Here is a 24,855-nt window from a genome sequence, read left to right as displayed (position 1 = left end):
CCCACAATGTATGTCCAATGTATGCCCCTCCCAGTACATATCCCTGCAACTAATGCCCACAATGCATGTCCAAAGTATGCCCCTGCCAGTATGTACCCCTGCAGCTAATGCCCACAATGTATGCCCCTCCCAGAATGTACCCCTGCAGCTAATGCCCATAATGCATGTCCAATGTATGCCCCTCCCAGTATGTACACCTGCAGCTAATGCCCACAATGTATGCTTCTCCCAGTACATACCCAGACAGCTAATGCCCACAATGTATGTCCCTCCCAGTAAGTACCACTGCAGCTAAAGCCTACAGTATATGTCCAATGTATGCCCCTCCTAGTACGCACTATGTACCCTTGCAGCTAAAGCCCACAATGTATGTCCCTCTCAGAAAGTACCAATGTAGCTAATGCCCATTATCAGGAAATATAATAACATAGCTGGCTATATATATTTTTGGTCCCCTGCCTAAGGCCAGTAGCGGAGTTTTCCACTATGCACTAGGATATGTGGCAGTGTATCTGGCATTTTATGATGTACAGCAGGCACTGATCGATTGGTTGGGTTCCTTAGTGAGGTGGGGACCAACCAGGAATCCCAATAGCGGACAGAGATATGTGCGGACCCCTGTGGTTTGGTTCTAAATCATCATCATGTTTTGGTGCCCCCCTCCCCTACATAAATGGAAAGAAATAAACTATTGTACAGATTATTTCTGTTGAGGACACAATATACAGTATACAGATGTGCCCACATACACCTATCCTCAAATCACACCACATAGCTCCGTTTTACGTGCCACTGACGTTGGCACTTGGGCATGCCAAAACATTTATCCTAAGTACCTAATACATTATAAGTGAACTAAGACGCAAAATTGAGGAAAAAGTAGTACAATGGACGTTACAGTAACACAATAGAGGAAATAGTAACACAATGGAGGATAAAGTATATAGGGGCCTATTCATCAACACTAAAATAACGTTTTTAAGGACATTTTCCTTAAATAACGTTATTTTGGTATTCATGAACAGACTTAACACAGGAGATATCACAGATATCTCCTTGCTAAGTTCCCCTGCGTTAATTTCCACACTCCCCATACATTAGTATGGGGATGTGGAAATTGTGGTATTCATCAAATTCCGAAAATTATAAATTTTCTGAATTTGGTGCAGTTACTATTCGCCACTGTGAGGTGGCGAATAGCAGTATCCACTTACCTGTATCAGCGTGTGCAGGTCCCCCGACAAGTCCCTCCGGCGCTCTGCTCCGTCCTCAGGCTCCGTAGGCTGGTCTGTCATGTGTGCTCCCCAGCAGAGCACAAGAAAGTTTAGAAAAAGAAAAAAATATTATTTTTTTTTTCTAATCTGTCATGTGGTCTGCTGGGAAACCACATGACAGACCAGCAGGACGGATCCGGAGGCTGCAGACCCTCCAACATGACCCGTTCCATTAGGTACAAAATGCTCTGTTCCTGGACTTTCCTCTTAATTGATGATTGCATCCACCTGTGCCAAAACACCTGTCTCATCAATTACCTAGTTCAACTCAGGTGGTTGCAATCATACATTAGGTGGGAAGTCCAGGAGCAGAGTGTTTTGTACCTAATGGAACGGGTCATGTTGGAGGGTAGGAGGCTGATGCGTGAACAGGTAAGTCGGGGGGGGGAAGGTATGGGGGACCGGGGGGGGTACGAAACTTAACGCATCTGTAGGCAGTGCTGCGCATGCGCTGGTTTTACAGATGTAACAGCGCATGCGCAGTACTGTTTCCAGATACGATAAGGTAGTGTAGGCAGGGAAAAGTATCTATTTCCCGAAAAGCTGTCATCGCAAAAATGACAGCTTTTCGGAATAGATACTTATGGAGAGGTGGAATGATGAATTCCACCTATAATTAGCTAGAACTCCATGAGCGTTCTAAAGCTAATTATCTCCAGAGAATTTTAATGTTTAATGAATAGGCCCCTCAGTCTGATACCAATGATCTGCACCATGCATCATTACGTTTTATCTTCAAATACCTAGAACACGATAAGCAAACTAAGACGCCCATTATGTATTCATATGTGTTTCTGTAGGTGTTACATGTATCTGTATTTTGCCATGGTTAGAACTGCCTTTTCCATATGATATGACATGGTAAATAAGTGTTGGCCATTGGCACCAGGGGTAGGTGAAAGTATTACCTCAACAACCACATTCTTTTGATTAAGGATTTGCCATAAAACACATATACCCAGTGTGGCTAACAGATGTCCAAAAGGGGGCGTGTCCTCATAGTCAAGGGGCGTGGTCTCACAACACTACCCATTTCATCACTTTGGGGGAGTGCCCAGCTCCCTTTGGGGGAGCTGCCCCAGAGACTCTCCCTGTACTGCCGACTCTACCTCGGTGATCGGGAGCCGAGCACTGCACAATAACATCACAGGGCAGTATTTAGTGTCACCCCCTCCTGGTGCAGTCCACATCCCCTTAGTGTCTCCACTGCATATGCCTCCCCCATTATCTGGATGGTGTTGGAAAGTGAGCAAATGATGAAACCTATCTGTGATTAAATGCAGTTATATTGGAATATCAGCATACTATAAACTGTATTTAAGTCCTTTTTAGACACCCTACTGTGCCCTGTGCCCAGAGCAACACTCTCATTCCCACTGTTAGTATAATGTGTCTCATGTTACATATTGAAAGTAGAGATGTCTGTCCTTATGACTAACTAACGCATAAATGAAGGAGGGGTCTCCTCCCCCTCCTAACCCCGGGAGCTTCCTGCTGGTGACCTCTGTAGGAAGTCCCAGTCTCCTCCTCCTCCTCCATACACCAGAAAGAAGAATAGGAGGAGAAGTAAACTGGGGACCCAGGAGGAGCATGGGCCAGCACGCAGGAGGCTGAGGTGAGGAGGACCCGCCGGTGCTGGGCGGTGGCAAGGCGGCGGCAAAGCATCGGGAGCAGGATGCGGTAAGAAGCCCATAGGCTTCTATAGGGTAATGCCAGAAAAACCTGGCATTACTCTCCACATCGAAAATCGGGCGGTAGGGGTTTGGTACATATGAAAATGCTGTAAAAACCCAGAAAACAGGGTTTTTACAGCATTTTTCCTTTAGTACATCCCGGCCTTAAAGTTACAAGCTAATAGAAGATTGTTAGTAGTTCCATACTCTGGATAAGCTCTACATCTGCCTCCCCTCTCCTACAAGCCTTCCACTGGCTCCCCTTCCCTTTTAGAACCCAATTTAAGGTTCTCATGCTCACTTACAAAGCCCTCACCCAATCTTCTCCCATATACATCTTTGATCTCATCTCCCTTCACTCTCCTCTCCGCTCTCTTTGTTCAACTAATGCACGCCGCCTATCATGCCAGCTGATTGCTTCCTCCCACTCCTGCCTCCAAGACTTTGCCCACACTGCTCCCCACCTCTGGAACTCTCTCCCTCCCCCCATCAGACTCTCCACCTCTTTGCAATCCTTCAAACGGGCTCTTAAGACCCACTACTTCATCAAAGCCTTCCAGCTATCATTCTAACTCCTTGCTACATGCTCCTTCCTCCCCATCTACCCCATCTGTGTCACACCTGTTTGTCTTCCCCTCCCTTTTAGAATGTAAGCTCTTACGAGCAGGGCCCTCTGCCCTCTTATGCTGCTCCCTACTACTACAACTAGGGCACCTAACACTTGGTTGCTTATGCTCTGTTGCTTATCTGGGTGTTATGGTCACTAATGTAGCAATATATATTATCCATGTCCTGGTCCTGTATTGTATTGTATTGTTCTGTAAGTCGCTTGTCTACAACTTGTTTATGTACTTTGTAAGGCGCTGCGGAACATTTGTGGTGCCATATAAATCAATGATAATAATTATAATAAGCCTTCAGATGCCTATTTTATTCATTTCTGAAAAGATTTCACTGATTCCTTCCTATTATGGAACTAGTTATTATCATAATCAAAAATGACACAAACATAATTGGTACCGAGTACCACTGTCTAAATGACTCCCATTGTTATACAGCAGATATTGTTTGAGACCAGAATTGTCAGTACTGTACATATGAACCAGCCTAAGATATAAAACTGATGACTGTGCGCTGACAGAAGCAGCTGGCTGAGAGTTAGCAGTGTATTGCTCAGTGTGTCAGAATTCCACTCATTAGATAATGTGCAAAGTTTAGGCATCCAATTAATCTTCTAAATGTCAGGAGTGAGCTGTACATTAGTGTCTTGTTGTAACTTCATCTAGTAGAATATGTCCACAGTCGTTTAAAGTTCAAGACGTAGAGAAATACAGATTTAAAGAAGGGGTGTTACCTCTCATTTCATTAAAATCCATAAGTGTTACAGGGGTCTATGTACTAAGCATTTGAGAGAGGTAAAGTGGATGGAGATAAAGTACCAACCAATCAGCTCCTAACTGTAATTTTTCAAGCACAGCCTGTAAAGTGACCGTTAGGAGCTGCTGATTGGTTGGTACTTTGGGGTTAATTTACTAAGCCTCGGATGGAGATAAAGTGAACAGAGATAAAGTACCAGCCAATCAGCTCCCATCTGCCAATGTAACAGGCTGTGTTTGTGATTGGTTGGTATTTTATCTCTATCCACATTATCTCTCTCCAAGGCTTTGTACATAGGGCCTAATTCAGATCCGCTCGTGAGCGTTATGCGTTCGCAAGCGGGTCGATGTTGACCCAGTGCGCATGCGCACTACGGAGCCGGCTCCGACGTGCGCATGGTGGAGACCTGGATAGCGACGGGCAAGCCGTCGCTTTGGGTCTCACTACAAAGGGGGCGTGCTGTCGATGTTGAGTGACAGCACGCCCCCTTTGGTGGGTGGGCCGGGGGCATGGCTGCCCAGACGGAGGCGTTCCCATGGGAACGCCTACCGTCTAGGGCCGGCATCACTGACATCACAAGTGATGTTAGTGGGAGTGCTTTCGGCTCTGTTAGAGCCGAAAGCACTCTTGGGATTGCGGCAACGAGACCCTACCACAAGGGTCTCGTCGCAAGCCCGATGGTCGCGATGGTCTTGACCATCGTGACCATCTTCCTGGCCGCTCGCTATAGCTGTGGGTGGTCACCCACAGCTATGAGAGCGACCAGGAGGCCGCTCTAAAAAAAGAGAAGGACGGCCCTAATTCAGAGCGAGCGCTCTGTCAGAGCGTCCGGCTCTGAATCAGGGCCATAGGCCCTCATTCAGAGGCGCTCGCAAGAAGCGAGCGCTCGTTCTGAATGAGGGCAGCCACTTCATTTTTGAAGTGCGGCCACCTTGTCGTTAGGTAAGCTGTGGGTTACCACCCACAGCTTAACGACCGACCAGGTTGATGGTCGCGATGGTGAACACCATCGCGACCATCGGGGCTTGCGACGAGACCCTAAGGTTGGGTCTCGGCAGCTGCAAGCCCCAGGGTGCTTCCTGCTCTGAAAGAGCAGGAAACTCCCCACTGACATCACTGATGATGTCAGTGTGGCCGCCCACAAAACGGTAGCCGTTCCTTAAGGAACGCCTCCGTTTTGGAAACCACCCCCCGGCCCGCCTACAAAACAGGACGAGCTGTCGATCAACATCGACAGCCGCCCCTTTTGTAGAGAGCTCCAGAGCGAGAGAGTTTCTCTCTCGCTCCGGGGCTTGCGCACGTGCAGTGCGGCTGCTGCGCATGCGCAGGGCTAACTATCGACCTGGTTGCGAGCACATCGGTGCTTGCGACTGGGTCTCAATGAGACCCATAGACCCTACAATATTATTACGAACATGGTAATTAAATGCATCTCTCTAACCCTTCACTGTTTTTTATAATGTGGTCTGTGTCCCTCCTTCAGTCATGATGCCACAACAGGGACTCACAGGGCCTGATTCTCAGTTCCGCACTGTTGCGACCATTTAACGTCTTTTGCTGTAGTTACGTCCGTGAGTATATATGCTAATGCTAGGAACAGCCCTTCCCCCGGTGTACAAGCGTGCGTCTGACTGTGCAAGGACTCAGATGACAACTTTGAGTATCTTTAGACACAGTAATACATCTTGATGTGTCTTTAGATGCAACCATCGGTCGCAGCATTTAAACTTGCGCCAGCCCTTTGGTAGGTGGAGATTCTCCAATGTGAGCGATTGTGCATCTGAGTTTGCAGCCACTATCAGGGACACGCCTCCGATACTCCCATAGCACACCCATAAGACTGACCATTTCCATGTGACTGTATAATCACCTCCCTGTCACCGCCCAGGTATGCCCAGAACATCTTCAAGACATTTCTTATACCATGTGTCTCAATCGCAACTACAGTACAACTCTGTGCATGAAATTTGGATGCGCAGTAGCAAAAAAAGCTCAACTGCGTCTGACATCGACATAGTGTCTGACTTAAGATCAGGCCTTCAGTATTTATTCAATTGTTGTCTCATCAGTTCTATGGGCTTGATTCAGAGATGGACGCTGTTCGCATCACTGCTGCATCTTTGTACGCAGCGGTAATGCTAAAGTATGCTAATGCAGCAAGAGATATAAGATGCCTACTGCCAGCATCGCAGATCCAAATGATGCGTCCGATGTCTGCAGTTATTGCCCATCTCAGTTAGAATGGGCAATGTAACTCGTGATCCGGGGCCAGGAAATTTGCATCGGAAAACGCAGACCCTGGCCCCTTCCACAATGGGGGAGATATGCCCCTGTTTTGTAAAACGGCTCCCGGTCCCTTCCCACTCCCCTCCCACAAATGTCAATCATGCTGCTGTTTAGGGGCACTCTAAGCAATCTCGCAGGACATCTGCACATGCGCAAAGCGGATCCTGGACATGCGCAGTCCTCCCCCCGCCATCGGAAGTGTACACAAACTATCGGGTTTGCGATAGGAGACGGGCCTCTTCGGGGAATCCCATGGCCCGGCATCAGTCAAAGGCCGCTTTACATATAGCGGCCGTTCATTGGCTGGTTACACGTGGGTCACAGTCAATGAGCGGCCACTAAACTGTATGTAAAGTGGCCTCTGATTGGCTGGCGGTCCATGGGATTTTTAGATGACAGCCGTCATCTGTCACTTTGCGTAGTGGTAACACATATAGACATATCCGTCATGGCATGGGTTTTCATTTTTTTATTTTGCAAAGTGTTGTGGATGCTACGGAGACCGGCGCCAGTATGGAGGTGAGTATAGGATGTTTTATCCAGGTACTCCCATTGGAATTCTACATGGACAAGGGGACAGATCACCTGGCAGCAGGTAAGTATGTGTGAGTGAGGTAGGTAGGGGTATGTAATAAAGTTATACTTTACACGGTGTTTAAGTGTTGTGGTTATTTAACCATTTATTTTACAGCGGGGTACGAGTGACGGCCGCCTGCTGGCACTTGTAGTTCCACAAGTGCAAAAGGGCAGGCATACTGGAACCTGTAGTTCCACTGTAAAATACAATAGTTTATCACTATTTTCCCCACTATTACTCCCGTACCCAATGCTATAGGAGTGCGGGGAAGAGCCCCGGATTTCAGCGTAAGTCTGGGGTGCTCGGGAGAGGGGGACCCCTTTGGTGGGGTCCCCACCTCCCCTGAGATCACCGGCTTGGGGTGTTAATGCTTTGGCAGGGATGACCCGGTGATGGGGTCTAGTCGGTTTTGGTCCGGTGCTGGTTTTAAACCAGGACTGGCCAGCAGCCAGGTACTGGCTCCTAAAATACGGGGGAACTCTACACGTTTTTTTCCCCGTATTTTTAGGAACCAAGACTGGCTGAGCAGCCTGGGGCTGGTTATGTCTTTTGGGGGAGGACCCTACATAATTTTTACATTTAAAATTTCCCATTTATACTAGAAAAGAGCGGGTTCAGATCTCTGAGATCCGATCCCACCCGAACTAAGGGGATCCGAGTCAGCATGGGTTTTCCCGCCTGACTCGGATCTGAAAACGAGGCAAAACATCATCCCGCTGTCGAATTCTCGCTGGTTTTGGATTCTATAAAGGTCCTGCGATAGCCACCATTTTTCATTCCAGCTGTGGAGAGTGAAGAGGGAGGGAGCTGGGAGCTGTGCTGTGTGGCTATGCATAGGGCTGGCTACAGTGTTTCCTAATATCCATAGGGGCTGTCTGTTGTCCATATAGGGGCTGGCTGTCTGTTGTCCATATATAGGGGCTGGCTGGCTGTAGTCCTGTCCATAGGGGCTGGCTGTAGTCCTTAGGGGCTGGTTGGCTGTTGTCCATAGAGGCTGGCTGTTCTGCTGTGTTGTCCAGCAGCTGTTCTTCGCCCACCCCAGTGTGAAAAAAGAAATTGTGTGCATGTTTGCCACACCTGTCATCAACGTGCAGGGGTGCTGTGCTGCTGTCTGTCAAGGGGCTGCTGCCTCTTTCAGGGGTGCTCGTCACTCCTAGTGTGAATAGAAAAACAACAATTTTTTCTGTGCATGGTTAGCCACACTTGTCAGCAACGTAGGTGCGCAGGGGTGCTGTGCTGCTGCCTGTCAAAGGGCTGCTGCCTCTCTCAGGGGTGCTCTTCACCCACCCCGGTGTGAAAAAAACAAACAAACAATTTTTTCTGTGTACCTGTCATCAACGTAGGTGTGCAGGGGTGCTGGGCTGCTGCCTCTTTCAGGGTGCTCTTCACCCACCCCCAGTGTGAAAAAAAGCAACAATTTTTTCTGTGTGCATGTTAGCCACACCTGTCATCAACGTAGGTGTGCAGGGGTGCTATGCTGCTGTCTGTCAAGGGGCTGCTGCCTCTTTCAGGGGTGCTCTTCACCCCCAGTGTGAAAATAAACCAAAAACATTTTTTCTGTGTGTGGTTGTGTGCGTTACCCTCAACTTAGCTGCGCTATAATTGCTTGGTGATACTGCTGTAAGACCGCAGTGAGTATGGAGGACAGTTACATGACCGGAGACCAGGATCCACATACCAGTCTTGTAGCTGCCGGCAGCAGTCATGATGAAGATGCAAGGCCGTCAACGTCATCTATGAAGGCCGATGTACTAGGGCTTAAGTCAGGCCAAATAGTCAGGGTAAAAAAAAACAGCTTTTACCCTGTTAAAGAAAAAAAAATCTAAAGCTAAGTCAGCTTTAGAGAAACAAAAAATTGGCAATATGCCATTCACTACACAAAGTGGCAAGGAAAGGATAAGGCCTTGGCCTTTATTATTTATGACTGGTGGTTCTAGTGATGATTTAAGCCCCTCTGCTTGTAAGAGAGGTACCAAAAAAAAAATTTAATTGTTAAGACGAGTAAGACACCGGAACCAACTATGTGCTCTGAAAAATCACAAATCTCTGAGGAGAGTCCAAGTGTGTCCGCGGTTGCCATGTGTGAGCCTGATCCTCCTTCCACCATTTGTGTGCCCTCTGCAAATGTGGGGATGAGTAGCACAAGTCAACATGCTGACGTAGAAATCGAGGATGCTTCTGTGGAATTGCACGAGGAGGATAAGGAGGATATTTATGTAGTTGGCGATAACAACAAGGATGAGGAGGATGTTGATGATGATGAGGATTTTGATGGCGAGGATGTTTGTGTAAAAACTGTAAATCAGTCAACAGTTGTTGCCCATGGTGGGAAAAATCCCATTGTTGCCATGCCTGGGCAAAGGACCAAAAAATCCACTTCCATTGTGTTGAATTATTTTCACCCAAATCCGGACAACCTTTACCAAGCCATTTGTAACCATTGCCAAGTAACAGTGAGTAGACGTAAGGACCTTAATCATCTTGGAACCTCCTCCCTGTTACGTCACTTGCAGCGCATTCATCAAATTAGAAAGGGAATTTAAAATTCTAAAACTTTTGGGACAAAAAAATGAACAACAATCAGTCCAGTGTCACCTAGCTGCTCCCTTCTATCTGGATCCATGCGCCTGCAATCTCCACCACTAACACCTGCATCATCATCAACATCCTCATTCGTGATCAGTCTGCTGCATCCAATTTCATAAGCATGACTGACTCCTCTCCTATCCGTGATTCCTCTGAAGGATCCTTGAGTGCTACGCCTGTTGCTGCTGCTGGGGGTGGATCTTCATCCCAGAAAGGGACCAAGAAGACTACTACTAGTAGTAATTTAAAAAACAATTGACTATTAAACAGTCCTTTGATAGAGGAAGTAAGTATAACAACTGTCACCCAGTTTCACAGCAGATCAATGACGCCATGACGGCTTTGCTAGCATTAGATGGTGAAATAATAAAAAATTAGGATGATAGCTTGGAGGAAGGGCAAAAGGAGGATGAAGGGGAAATTTGTGTCCTATCTGACGCTTATGAGGATGTTAATGAGGAGGATGTGGTTTGCGTAAATCAGCCACCAGTGGCAGCAGTTCTTGCTCATTATAAAAAGAAAGCCAGAAAAGCCACGTCTTGGATGTGGCATTATTTTAATCTAAATTTTGACAACAGTTGTGAAGGCATCTGTTACATTTGTAAAGCCAAAGTTAGCAGAGGAAGGGACGTTAACCATCTAAGCACCTCCTCCATGTTACATCATTTGCAGCGAGTTCATGCAATTTGTTTAACAAAATTATAATCATTTGTAAATTAATAACAAGCAGTCCAGTATCAGCTACCAGCAGTTTGGAACAGCGCATGCAATCTCCACCACTAATTAAAGGCAGTACTTCCAAAAATGTTTTGTGGGGGCTCAAACAAACCAAGGAGTTTAGCCACGGAAGTGTCAGTCCTAGGCCCGTATTCAATTTGAGCCGAGCTGCGATACTTTTTCCCCTCCCAGACTTTTCGCCTACATCGCGTGTTTTGCAGGCGGAAACGTATGGCGCGCGTGCCCGCGTACTGCCATATTCAATTCGAAAGTAGGCGAAAACGGGACCCGGCGAAACTTAAACAAGCGGAAAATACTGTCAGTTTTGGGGAAATCAGCCTGACACCCCCCAAAAGATGCTCTGACATGGGGGTTCCCTATGGTACCCCCCGATTTGGCTTGCTGAAGGTATTTGGTGTTTTTAAACGGGGTCAATAGCTGCTAAATAGCATTTTTGTATAAGTGGTGAAGAATAGTATTCTGGAGGTTTATTTGCTGTAAATAACTTATCCCAGCAAATTTGGGGTGCTTGAAAATGGGGGTCAGCATATTTTAAAGTCGCTAAAGTTAAGTTGAAAAAATCATGAAAAATCCTCCTGCTGCAAGCACCTGGAATGAAAAAAACACCTGGGGCATACTAGGGGACCCCCCCAGAGTCAAGTTCGCTAGTTTTTAACTTTGTCCCCCAACATTTATTTTTTTTTGCCCCCAAATTCAAAGTGATTTTTTGGGGTGTCCTTAAGTGTTTTTTTTTTAGTTTTTGACACAGTTTACCTTTGGGGGACTGTCTGAAGGCTGCACGGGGGTTCCCGCAAAGTTGCACCCCAAAACCCCAATTCTGCACTTTTTTCTGCCTGCTATTCATAGGCAAAACTTTTTTGCCTATTACATTGCATTGACTTTCCGCCTAGGTGGAAAGTCTTCCAAATTGAATATGGAGTAAAATCAAAACAGGTGAAAATGACATAATCGGCGAAAAGTTTCCGCCAAAAACACGCGAAAACAGCTTTTCGCCTCAAATTGAATACGGCCCCTAGTCGGTAAAGTGCTTGGTTTGTTAAACTGTGCATGTCCTTTTTAATATCCCACATATGACTGGGTGGGAGGGACAATTCCATCTTGCATCTCTTTTCTTTACCTCTGGCACAATTTAGGGCATTGCTGACTGACATTATTATAGTTTATTAAACTGCCATCCTGTCTGCCACTGCTGTGTGGCAATGTTTCATAGATAGTAGAAAAGAGAGGGGGGTTTAACCCCCTATTGTTCCTCAGCACACTGAATTATACTAGCAACAATATATGAACACTATATGGTAATAGAATTTCAGAGATATTAGTTGCATGCATTTGCAAATACATGGGATGCTGCTAGGCCACGTCAAGGCTTCTCTGTCACTAGCAGTCCCTACACTAAACGGTTCACGTCCGGGGCGCAGAGCACCCAAAATAACGTCCAGTCCAGGACCCCCCCAGGGCATCACATTTTAACCCCTTAACACTTAGTAATTACACATGCACTTACCTTAAGCCCCGCTCCGGCATCTGCTCTTCCGTCCGGCGTCCTCCCAGGCCGGCTCGCTCTGCATGATGGGAGAGACGTCATCGTCTCTCCCATCAGCCACTGCGGGAGCCGGAAGACGGAGGCTCCGGCAGTGGGCCGCTGCGCAGCAGCCGATGAGAGTCTGTCTGACTCTCATCGGCTGCTAAAACAAACACACAGCTGCCGGCACCGGCGGATGTGTGTTTGTGCTGTGTAGTGCGGACGGCACTTATGTGCCGTCCACACTACCGCCCTGCCCCAAGCTGATGCAGCAGCACTGACTGTGCTGCTGCATGCAGTAGTGTGGGGCCCTCTGTGTGTGAAATAGCTTTTGAGTTGATAGTCCCATTACTTTTGGCCCCTTAAAAAGTGGAAGGCACATATAGAAACCGTTGTAATTCCTACACCGTTCACCTGATTTGGATGTAATTACCCTCAAATGAAATCTGAAAGTCTGCAGTTAAAGCACATCTTGTTTGTTTCATTTCAAAGCCATTGTGGTGGTGAATAGAGGCCAAAATATGAAAATTCTGTCAATGTCCCAATATTTATGCACCTGACTGTAGGTGCTGAGGTCAACTCACTGACTAAAGATATTTCTGAAATCTCTGCTCATGTTTGACATATTTTATATGTTTTAGTATCAGTATGTCTTGTCTGTGTATATAACATGTACAGTATGTTGTATTAAAAAAAAGGATGAAATCTTTAAATTATGTTATTTCATTAACTTTACCCTCTTAATGATTTTCAGATAGTCTAATACGGCTATGTGGCTCTGGGCTCTCCTACCGATTATCCTGACGATATGGGCCACCGCTGGTATATGGATAGTGTAAGTTGTTTTTCAGTGGGTTTAATTTTTGGAATTTTACACAACATATTAAAAGTTATGGTTTGCTTAAAATATATTATTTATTAAATATGTCTGTAGAAAAGGATTTAGATTGGTAAAATCGCAGTTTAATTATAGGTCTGATTCAGAGAAGGATCGAGCGATTATATCGGTGATTTGCACATGCGTAGTAGTCGCACTGAACACATTTCAAGCCTCATTACCATGGTGGTCGCAGGGGCGCCGAGAGTGGGGGCGAGCGGATACTATTTACCTGGGCCTGGGCTTCCTGAGGGGCCCGGGGTCTGGGCCGCCCCTCCCTTTCTCCCTCCCTTACAGCAGCCCATCACACAGCGTATGCTGAGCTGTGGTGGGAGACTGCTCCTGGCTGTGCAGTCTCCTGTGCCTGTGAGGGAGAGAGATTACACTGATTGTGCCCCCCCTGGCTTTGCGCAGGGCTAAGGGGCTCACAGCGCCCCCCTTCCCAGTGCGTGGCGCTGCAAAAGTGTTTTTTTTGGGGGGGGGTTGCTCAAGGAGGCGTGGCCACGCCTCCCGTGATTAGGCCATGCCCTCTCTTCACCTCTACGCCCCTGGTTGCAGTGAGGATTTGGCCACAGAGTGATTGACAGACAGGGAGGGTTTGTGAGAGGTAACGGTGGGAGTGGTGACAGAAATGCAGATGTGTCGCAACCATTTTGGGGGCATGTTGCAGACTGCAATTTGGTTCCCGTACGCAGTAAGGATGCCTCTGGCGTCTCAGTTACAGCAGCCATTCTGAGTAGCCATAGGATTACTCAGAACGACCGATGCAGCGTATTTGTACGCAGTTGCTGGATTTGCGATGCTGCTTGTGGACGTCTCAATACAAATCCTGGCGGCTGCGACTCTTACATATTTCGGTGCATGCGTTGCGTACAAATTTGCAGCAGCGGTGGCATTAGCGTACATCTCTGAATCACGGTCTATGTCGTAATCTGCAAAATGAATACTCAAAAGAGATGGCAAAGTAGTTTAGCAACCGTTTTACCAAGATTTAATCTAGGACATGCACAATGTTGACATCCTGCCAATGCTGGCAGTTAGACCATGGTGACATTCTGTTGTCGACATTCTAAATGTTGACATTCTGAATGTTGACATATGACCTTATAACTGCAAGGGGTCTATTTACTAAGCCTGCGATGGAGATAAAGTGGACGGAGATAAAATTCCAGCCAATCAGCTCCCAACTGTCATTTTTAAAACACAGCCTGTGAGATGACAGTTGGGAGCTGATTGGCTGTCACCTTATCACTTTCTTATCACTTTTCACTCTGTCTCCTAACACTGCTTAGTAAATAGACCCCTTGGTGGTCTATTTACTAAGCCTTGGATGGAGATAAAGTGAATGGAGATAAGGTAACAGCCAACCAGCTCCTAACTGCCATGTCACAGGCTGTGTTTGAAAAATGACAGTTGGGAGCTGATTGGCTGGTACCTTATCACTTTGTTATCACTTTTCACTCTGTCTCCTAACACTGCTTAGTAAATAGACCCCTTGGTCTTGCTTTGCCCACAGTTGCTGTATACTCAGCTATGGAGCATACACAGTGAGAAACATAGCAAGATTTGTCCGCAAAATGGACTTGCTTGCAACTTTGTATCAACCCCAGGGGGAGATGTATCAAACCTTTGCGAGAGATAAAGTGGAAACGTTGCCCATAACAACTTATAGACTGTACTTGATAAATAACTGTAAGAATAAGAAGCTGATTGGTTGCTATAAGCAACCTCCACTTTATCTTTTTCAAATATTTGATGCATCTTCCCTTCAGTGTTTTATCTGTCAGACCTTGGCCTGTGTAAAGGTGGGTGCACACTATACAGATATATCTGCAGATGATGGTTGTTCGTACACACTGAACAACCTGCCCGCAGGTCCCGGCGAACAGGGGGCATGTCCCGGCGGGCGGGGGGCGTGTTCCGCCCCCTCCACCGGCTGCCGCTGTGTATGTACGGGTGGTCTGCAGACCGCTAGTACACACCTGCTAATGGAGAGATATGTCTGCCGACGTTCACCGACATATTGCGGGTACACACTGCCCGATGGGCAGCAGATACATTGGCCGATCAATTGATCGGCCAATGTATCTGTCAGTGTGTACCCAGCTTAACTCTCCATTTTGCTTTGACCTATTGCCTTTAAACTCTTTACTATGATTTTCACTTCCTCCTTCCTTAAAAACAGTCTTTCACCTATCAGTTACCTATCGTACTAAGGGCCTGATTCAGCAAGGATTGCTGATACGATTGCGGCAGCAAGCACGTACGCAGTTCTGCTGCGAAATTATGCAAATGACTGCGATCGCAATGGTGCCGCAGCACAACATAAAGACGCCCACTTCCCTTTACTCACATCCATAATACCTTGCAAGTCTGCGAAAACATCGGTACCATCGGAGCCTCACGCTCAGTTAAGGCAGGTCAGCCCTTACTCACAAACTGCTAAACTTCCTGTCGGTATCTAAAGCTCAGGCTGTGTATGCCGTCGCAGGGTCTTAATTATGCACGTCCCTTTGACAGCGTTCAAACGTACTGGCACACCTGCGTTCTCTCGACTACCCCGCTTCACCACCCACAAACGGTACTTCCTGTCAATCACTCTGTGGTGGGTCTGCGTACACACTGAAATCTCATCGCAGTGGCTTGTTTGCGCACATACACTGCGATGCATACGTAGATCGCGAAAATCAGCCGACTGCATGCGTCTTAGCACTTGCTATCCTTGCTGAATCAGGCCCTGATTCTCTTAATTGAACTCTAGTCCTTGTCTGCCTGTCCCTGCAGCATATTAGATCCCACCTAGAACTAATAGGTATGTTGCTGAGGATCACATCCTGTCATACTCAGGGTGTTCATTTCTATGAGGCATCATATGTTTCACGTACCTGGATTTACTCACACTACACACTATAACCTCCCTGTTATCTATTGTTCCTCAGTTATGCAATGTCTGTGAGCAATGGTTCAGTCAACATCACAGAAGTGTTTCCATACATCAGGTGAGAATATAACATTCCATCCTATGCAGATAGAAAAAAGTGATGTGAATTGATGCTATAATAGATAACTGATATACTGTAGTTAAGCCTTCCTTTAATCTATGTAAGCGGGATGTACTAAACTGAAAAATGCCATTTTCTGAGGTTTTCGTCCCGGTGGGTAACGCCATCTTTAGATTACCTTACGCAATAGAAGTCTATGGGCTTCTTATCAGGACACCCCTTAAGAGGGATCCAATGGGACCCTCCCAGCTCCCCCAGCGGCACGGAAGCCAGAGGAACTTCTGGGTGTTAAACCCAGAAGTCCCTCTACCCAAGGCTATCGTGAAGGACAGCTCTAAACGCATTTCTAAGTACATACTGGGGTAATTAACCCCGGTATGTTTCCAATAAGAGGCGGGATACATATATCCCTATACATATACGTGTTCTGAAGTGTAAGTCCACTACTCATCACTTTAGAAGGAACTCAGGTATCCTGTAACATCCCAGCAGTTTACTATTACTGTCAGTAGATGGTAAGAGGTATTTACTGTTAAAGTAAAAATGTAACTCAAAGAGGATGACAGTAAGGAAGTTATATGTGGTTTGTTGCTTTGGGTTACTGCTCACTTGCACTTTTGTTAGCAAATAAGCATCATGGTGGATTTACTATTAATTGAGAACTAATGCTAATAATTAGTGTTCATTACGATGGACCTAATTCAGCAAGGATCACAGTTGCTTATATGCATGCAATCGGGCAATTAATTTGCACTGTGCATGTGTACGCGTACATGAACCATACGCTGCGATCGCGACTGCTATCGCAGAAGATACGCAGACCCATGACAGAGTGATTGACAGAGAGTGCTGTTTGTGGGTGGTGACAGGGGGTGGTCGAGTGAATGCAGGCGTGCCAGTGCGTTTCAACAGCGTTGCAGGGGCATGCATAAATTAGCCACTGAGAACCCATACGCAGCCTGAGGTTTCATAGCAATTCCTGAGTGAGATCTGACCTTATCTCTGTGTATGGGTCCGATGTTACTCGATGTTACCGATTATTTCGCTATGTTGCCCTAGTATACGGATGTGAGTAAGGGAAAGTGGGCGTCCTTATGTCAGGCTGTGATCACAATGTGAATGCAAACATTTACATATCACCGCTGATATTAGCAACTGCGTTGCGTGCGTATAAGCAGAATAGCGATCAGTAGTGAATCAGGCCCTGAGTCATCATAACGGTAATGTAAACTGTCATCTGAGAATCTAATTTCCAATAAAGCAACTTGTAGACTTTAGGAAGCCTCCTGCCACTATGGAGGTACCGTGTATGAGTCTATACTCACCTAGGCAAATGATCAAACAGAAAGGCAACAGCACCGCCAGGGGCCTATCTATAATGTGTGCCACCGCACACAGGGCATGATTCAGACCCGGTCGCAAGCGCTGAGCGCTCGCAACCGGGTCGATGGTAGCCCAGAGCACATGCGCACGACGGAGCGCATGCGCGAGAATCGGGTCTCGTACCAAAGGGGGCATGCTGTCGATGTTGAGTGACAGCACGCCCCCTTTGGTGGGCGGGCCGGGGGGGTTGGCTGCCCAGAAGGAGGTGTACCCATGAGAACGCCCACCGTCTGGGGGCGGCCCCACTGACATCACAAGTGATGTCAGTGGGAGAGCTTTCGGCTCTCTTTGAGCCGAATGCTCTCTGGGGCTTGCGGCCACGAGACCCTACCACAAGGGTCTCGTCGCGATGGTCTTGACCATCGCGGCCATCATCATGGCCGCTCGCTATAGCTGTGGGTGGTCACCGGCTCTGAATCAGGGCCACAGTCCAGGGGGCCCCACACCGCACACCCTGCACCCATGCTTCCTATTAAAATGGTCGGGAATTGCTCTGGGACCCCTGCGGCACCCCCTCCCCGCCTACTGACTAATTAAGCAATAGGAAGTTTCCAATTAGCTTAATTAGTCACCAATTACTTACGTGATGTCTTCTTCCTCCAGCTCCGGTCTTCTGTAACAGCGGTGTGTGTAAGTATGTGTATAACAGTGTATGTGTAGTATGTGTGAATGTGTGTAAGTAACCCCTGGGTGTGTGTTAACCCCTGGAGGCAGCAGCAGGGAGAACTACATCTCCCAGCAGCACCCTCCCCAGTGCAAAGATGGAGGGGAGATGATCCAGAGCCGTGGAGATCACCAGACCCGTAAGTATATATATATTTTTTTCTCATCCCGTAAGGTTTTCTAAGCATTTTTTTTTTAGTTGGATACTGCGGGTATCGGGAGCACGCATACTGGTGGTAATCCAAAATTGGGCGCAAGGCCCGCAAGGATTTTGCACTGAAAACTCTGCGTACAATTGAATACCCCCCTATGTTTTCATCCTATGAGTATTGAATTGATCAGGCCATTTTTTTTTATCTTGACAGTACATGTGGTTCATACCCTCCCCAAAGCTGTATATTTGGACAAATACTTAATATAGGTGCAATGTTAGGTAAGTCATTTATAATAACTTACATTCTCATTTATACTTATAGTAAATACCTATGTATTATGCTAATTATATTTCTTATAAAGGGTACATTTTTTTGTTACCTACTTAATACTGTATTTGTGCCTGACTTCTTGTTTGATGCCTCACTAGTGCCTATGGTATTATACACAAAGCTGGGGAGGCGATAGATTAATCATGCATTCTAGTACATCATAGTACATTTAATAGGCCTAATAAGGCCCCATGATATGAGGTCCTAGCAGCAGAAGATATTTTCTATACTGTATGTATCAATATTGCCTAAACCTGCACATGTTCTCTTGTGACCATTTAGCGATCTGGATCTCCGCCATACGGTTTCAGCAAATCAGGGACTATGACTGCCACTCCCATCTAAATTCCTTTGGCCTGGCACTGGGATTTCTTTGCGCTTTGGGAACTTCCATCGTTGGTAATTTTCAGGTGTGTCTTATAGGAAAAGCTGATGGGCCAGTCTAATCTAGTGATCCAAAATGGTGATGTCTTTGTACAGTAACTTATATATTGAGCAAGCCATATGCTGCTCTGGTGGTATCTGACATGTAGACTGTAGAGATGATGGTTTAGCAGTAGTAAATGTACAAGTCACATTACCCTAGTTTTGCACAATATAAAAATGTAATGAAGTGCCATATACAGCAGACATAGTAGTGTATTGACTGTGGTACTTAGTAACAGAATACAAATATTCCCCACATCCATTGCATACATTTATATAAAAAACAGGTGTATATATTCTTTTCCTGTAATAGCCCAAATGGAATAAACAAATAGGCAAGGGTTAAAGTAAGCCCTAACGGGGCGGAACTGCGTTCCATCACTTCTATTTGGAGACGGATCAGTTCCGCCTCCTCCGACCCACCTAACCCCGGCCACAGGGAAACTCCATTTGCCGGGCGCCCGCCGAGATTTTGTCCAGAGCGGGCGCCCGGCTCCCTCTCCTCAGCACCAGTGGCAGACGGAGGCAGGAGCTCACTCAAAAGCTCTGGCTTCAGGGTCCCGCTGTCTCTCCCATAGTTCAGACTGAGGAGCAGCCAGGGGGACCAGCCGGACGCGGGAGCGGGGCTTATGGTAAGTATTAGTTGGGTTTTTTTGTTGTGTAAGCGGCTTCACAATAGGGGACATTACTACAGGGGGTACTACTACAGGGGTCACAACTGCAGTGGGTTTTACTCACGGAGCACTACTACTGGGGACATTACTTAGAGGACATTACTATTGGGGGCATTATTCAAGGGGTACTACATCTTGGGGCATTATTAAAGAAGGGCATTACTATTGGGGGCACTATTACAGGGGAATTATTAATGGGGGGCATTGCATAGGGGGCACTGCATAAGGGGCACCACTCCTGGGGCACTGCATAAGGGGGGCTCTGCATAAGGGGCACCACTACTGTGGGCACTGCATAAGGGGCACTACCACTACTGGGGGCACTGTATAAGGTGCACTATAACTACTGTGAGCTTTGCATAAGGGGCACTACCACTGTGGGCACTGCATAAGGGGCACTACCAGTACTGTGGTCACTGCATAAGGGGCACTCCCATTACTGTGGGCACTGCATAAGGAGCACTACCACTACTGTGGGCTTTGCATAAGGGACACTACCACTGTGGGCACTGCATAAGGGGCACTACCACTACTGGGGGCACAACTACAGTGGGCATTATATGTAAGGGGCACTACTGCTGTGGGCATTGTATAAGGGACACTACTACTGTGGGCATTGTATAAGGGGCGCTACTACTGGGGGCACTGTGTATAAGGGGCACAATTGTGGGCATTGTGTAAAAAGGGCACTGCTGTGTGTCATACATGAATAAGAGACACTACTATGTGGTGTAATGTGAATCAAGAATGTGCTAGTGTGTGGCGTAATTTGTATCTGGAATACTGTTATGTGACTACACCCCTTTCTTTTGAGACCACGACACTTTTGCCGGCTTGCGCATATAGCGTGCTGTCCCTTTATTCACATTGCACCGACGGGGGGCAGTGAGTTCCACCACTTCTCTAGGACCACTTTAAGCACTGCAAATAGGTAAGCCCATGACTTGGCATAAGTTACCCGCAATTCTAATGAATGAAGTACTATTACATGGCTCAGTGGCAAACGCAGGATTTCTAGAGGGGGGTTTCCAAATGCTTGATTATAGAGCGAGTGTGGCCAGTCCATGAAGAGGGTATAATTAGCACTTATCCAACTTTAATATAAGTCATACAAAGTGTATTGTGTGTCATTATTCCAGCATATACAGGACCAGCGATCACAGTTAGCCATTAAATTTGGCAGTAGGGCCATCCTGCCTGAGATTAATATTTTTATGTCAGATGTGGGCATCATTCCAGGCAATAGGAGCATGGGATCCGGGAGTCTGGAGGAGCAGCGGCAGAAGAACCTAGCACTGCCCTGGACATATATGTACATATTGGTCTCCTTATGCACTGGATAGTGTATTATTATTAGGGGTGAGCGGGTTCGGATTTCTGAAATCCGAACCCCCCCAAGCCCCCCCGATCCGAGGCCGATCCGAGTCAGGCTCGACTTTTCCCGCCTGACTCGGATCTGAAATCGAGGCAAAACGTCATCATCCCGCCTTCCGGGTCTCGCGGGTTTTGGATCCTATATAAGGTACCCGCGTCGGCGCCATTTTCTCACCTGGCTGTGGACAGTGAAGAGGGAGGGTGGAAGTTAGGGCTGGCTGGGCTGTGTAGTGTAGTGTTGTAGTGTAGTGTAGTGCAGTGTTGTGCTGTGCTGTGCTGCTGTTGTCCATAGGGGCTGTGTCCACTACTTCAAAGTCCATAGGGGCTGGCTGGACTGTGTTGTGCAGTCAGTTGTCCATAGGGGCTGTGTCCACTCCAAAGTCCTGTGCAGTGTCCCAGTCCTAAAGGGGTGCTGTAGTGTTGTCCAGGGGGTGCTCTGTCCGTCAGGGGTGCTCCCCCCAAGTGCTAAAAAAAAAAATATTTTTTCTGTGTTTGTGAATTGTGTGCACTGTGGCTGCACGTGCATCAACAAAGGAGCAGCGCCAAGCGTGCGCCTGTGTCCCATAAGTAAAAGGCCGGCTGGCTTGTCCGTTAAAGGGTGCTGTAACCCCCAAAGGGCACTCCAAACAATATAAAAAATATATTTTTTTGTGTTTGTGAATTGTGTGCGCAGTAGCCGCACGTGCATCAACAAAGTAGTGCCAAGCGTGCTCCTGTGTCATAAGTAAAGGGCCGGCTGGCTTGTCCGTTAAAGGGTGCTGTAACCCCCAAAGTACACTCCAAACAAAATAAAAAAATATTTTCTGTGTTTGTGAATTGTGTGCGCAGTAGCCGCACGTGCATCAACAAAGTAGTGCCAAGCGTGCGTCTGTGTCCCATAAATAAAGGGCCGGCTGGATTGACCGTTAAAGGGTGCTGTAACCCCCAAAGGGCACTCCAAACAAAATAAAAAAATATATTTTTTTGTTTGTGAATTGTGTGCGCAGTAGCCGCACGTGCATCAACAAAGTAGTGCCAAGCGTGCGCCTGTGTCATAAGTAAAGGGCCGGCTGGCTTGACCGTTAAAAGGTGCTGTAACCCCCAAAGTACACTCCAAACAAAATAAAAAAATATTTTCTGTGTTTGTGAATTGTGTGCGCAGTAGCCGCACGTGCATCAACAAAGTAGTGCCAAGCGTGCGCCTGTGTCCCATAAATAAAGGGCCGGCTGGATTGACCGTTAAAGGGTGCTGTAACCCCCAAAGGGCACTCCAAACAAAATAAAAAAATATATTTTTTTGTGTTTGTGAATTGTGTGCGCAGTAGCCGCACGTGCATCAACAAAGTAGTGGCAAGCGTGCGCCTGTGTCCCATAAATAAAGGGCCGGCTGGATTGACCGCTAAAGGGTGCTGTAACCCCCAAAGGGTACTCCAAACAAAATAAGAAAAAATATTTTTTTGTGTTTGTGAATTGTGTGCGCAGTAGCCACACGTGCATCAACAAAGTAGTGCCAAGCGTGCGCCTGTGTCCCATAAATAAAGGGCCGGCTGGATTGACCGCTAAAGGGTGCTGTAACCCCCAAAGGGTACTCCAAACAAAATAAGAAAAAATATTTTTTTGTGTTTGTGAATTGTGTGCGCAGTAGCCGCACGTGCATCAACAAATTAGTGCCAAGAGTGCGCCTGTGTCCCATAAATAAAGGGCCGGCTGGATTGACCGCTAAAGGGTGCTGTAACCCCCAATGGGCACTCCAAACAAAATAAAAAAATATTTTCTGTGTTTGTGAATTGTGTGCACTGTAGCCACACGTGCATCAACAAAGGAGCAGCGCCAAGCGTGCGGCTGTGTCCCATAAGTAAAGAGCCGGCTGGCTCATTTCTTAAAGGGCGGTGTAACCCACAAAGTGCACTACTCTCCAGCAAAAATAAAAAAATATTTTCAGTGTTTGTGTGCGCCTTAGCCGCACGTATATATCAATATAACATAAATGGAGGACCAAATTTTCTCCGATAAAAATAAAATAGGGAAAGATCAAGAACCACTTCCTCCTAGTGCTGTTGCTGCTGCTGAGAGTTGTTCATCATCCCAGAGAGGAAGTAGGCTAAGACCGTAAGCAGTCCAGGGACACCTAAATCCCGTTGTCCTGTTGTATCCAAGCGCCTGCAAACCACACCGTCAACTCCCTCCTCGTCAATTTCCTCCTTAGTTAGGATCGGAAGTAGTCCTGCAGGCCATGTCACTGGCATGACTGACTCTCCTATCCGGGATTCCTCCGGAGGATCCTGCATTGCTACGCCTACTGCTGCCGCTGCTGCTGTTGCTGCTGCTGGGAGTCGTTCATCATCCCAGAGAGGAAGTAGGAACACCACTACTTTTACTAAACAATTGACCCTCCAACAGTCCTTAGCGAGGAGGATGAAGTACGACAGCAGTCATCCTGAAGTAAAACGTATAACTGAGGCCTTGACTGCTATGTTGGTGTTAGACGTGCGTCCGGTATCCGCCATTAGTGCAGTGGGATTTAGACAATTGATGGAGGTAGTGTGTCCCCGGTTCCAAATCCCGTCTAGATTCCACCTGCATCCTCAAAGCAGCAGCGACAAGTGTGCGTCTGTCTGTTAAAGGGTGATGTAACCCTCAAAGTGCGCTCCACAAACAATAAAAAAATTCTTCCTTTTTTTCCTGTCTTTGTGAATTGTGTGGGCTGTAGCCGCACTTGCATCCTCAAAGCAGCAGCGACAAGCGTGCGTCTGTCTGTTAAAGGGTGGTGTAACCCTCAAAGTGCTCCAAAAAATAAAAAACTATTTTTTTTATGTGTTTGTGACTTATGTGCGATGTAGCCGCACGTGCACCAACACAGTAGCAGCGCCAAGCGTGCACCTGTGTCATAAGTCAAGGGCCGGTTTGGACATCTGGTCCGGACTGAAGGACATGCCAACAATTTCTGACAAGTCTACTGTCACTGCATATGATACTGTCCTCAAAGCAGCAGCGACAAGCGTGCGTCTGTCTGTTAAAGGGTGGTGTAACCCTCAAAGTGCGCTCCACAAACAATGAAAAAAAATTCTTTTTTTTCTGTCTTTGTGAAATGTGTGGGCTGTAGCCGCACCTGCATTCTTAAAGCAGCAGCGACAAGCGTGCGTCTGTCTGTTAAAGGGTGATGTAACCCTCAAAGTGCGCTCCACAAACAATAAAAAAATTCTTCCTTTTTTTCCTGTCTTTGTGAATTGTGTGGGCTGTAGCCGCACTTGCATCCTCAAAGCAGCAGCGACAAGCGTGCGTCTGTCTGTTAAAGGGTGGTGTAACCCTCAAAGTGCTCCAAAAAATAAAAAACTATTTTTTTTATGTGTTTGTGACTTATGTGCGATGTAGCCGCACGTGCACCAACACAGTAGCAGCGCCAAGCGTGCACCTGTGTCATAAGTCAAGGGCTGGTTTGGACATCTGGTCCGGACTGAAGGACATGCCAACAATTTCTGACAAGTCTACTGTCACTGCATATGATACTGTCCTCAAAGCAGCAGCGACAAGCGTGCGTCTGTCTGTTAAAGGGTGGTGTAACCCTCAAAGTGCGCTCCACAAACAATGAAAAAAAATTCTTCTTTTTTTTCTGTCTTTGTGAAATGTGTGGGCTGTAGCCGCACCTGCATTCTTAAAGCAGCAGCGACAAGCGTGCGTCTGTCTGTTAAAGGGTGGTGTAACCCTCAAAGTGCGCTCCACAAACAATAAAAAAAATTCTTCTTTTTTTTCTGTCTTTGTGAAATGTGTGGGCTGTAGCCGCACCTGCATTCTTAAAGCAGCAGCGACAAGCGTGCGTCTGTCTGTTAAAGGGTGGGGTAACCCTCAAAGTGCGCTCCACAAACAATAAAAAAATTCTTCTTTTTTTTTCTGTCTTTGTGAAATGTGTGGGATGTAGCCGCACCTGCATCCTTAAAGCAGCAGTGACAAGCGTGTGTCTG

At 46.9% G+C, this 24,855-nt stretch overlaps 1 protein-coding gene across 1 annotated transcript in view; it reads left to right on the top strand.

The window, feature by feature from the left end:
• Positions 1-24,855, top strand: part of TMEM150B (transmembrane protein 150B) — a 61,865-nt gene that overhangs the window by 30,683 nt on the left and 6,327 nt on the right. The window contains exons 2-5 of the mRNA XM_088451010.1: positions 12,788-12,868; positions 15,850-15,909; positions 18,324-18,391; positions 18,726-18,853. Of these exons, the coding sequence (XP_088307136.1) occupies positions 12,804-12,868; positions 15,850-15,909; positions 18,324-18,391; positions 18,726-18,853 (321 nt within the window). The 5' untranslated portion in view covers positions 12,788-12,803. The remainder of the gene's footprint in view (positions 1-12,787; positions 12,869-15,849; positions 15,910-18,323; positions 18,392-18,725; positions 18,854-24,855) is intronic.

The sequence above is a fragment of the Taudactylus pleione genome, unplaced genomic scaffold (genome assembly GCF_031769625.1).
Source record: "Taudactylus pleione unplaced genomic scaffold, aTauple2 ptg000535l, whole genome shotgun sequence".
Lineage (NCBI taxonomy): Eukaryota > Metazoa > Chordata > Amphibia > Anura > Myobatrachidae > Taudactylus > Taudactylus pleione.
This window is presented reverse-complemented; position numbering and strand designations above follow the sequence as displayed.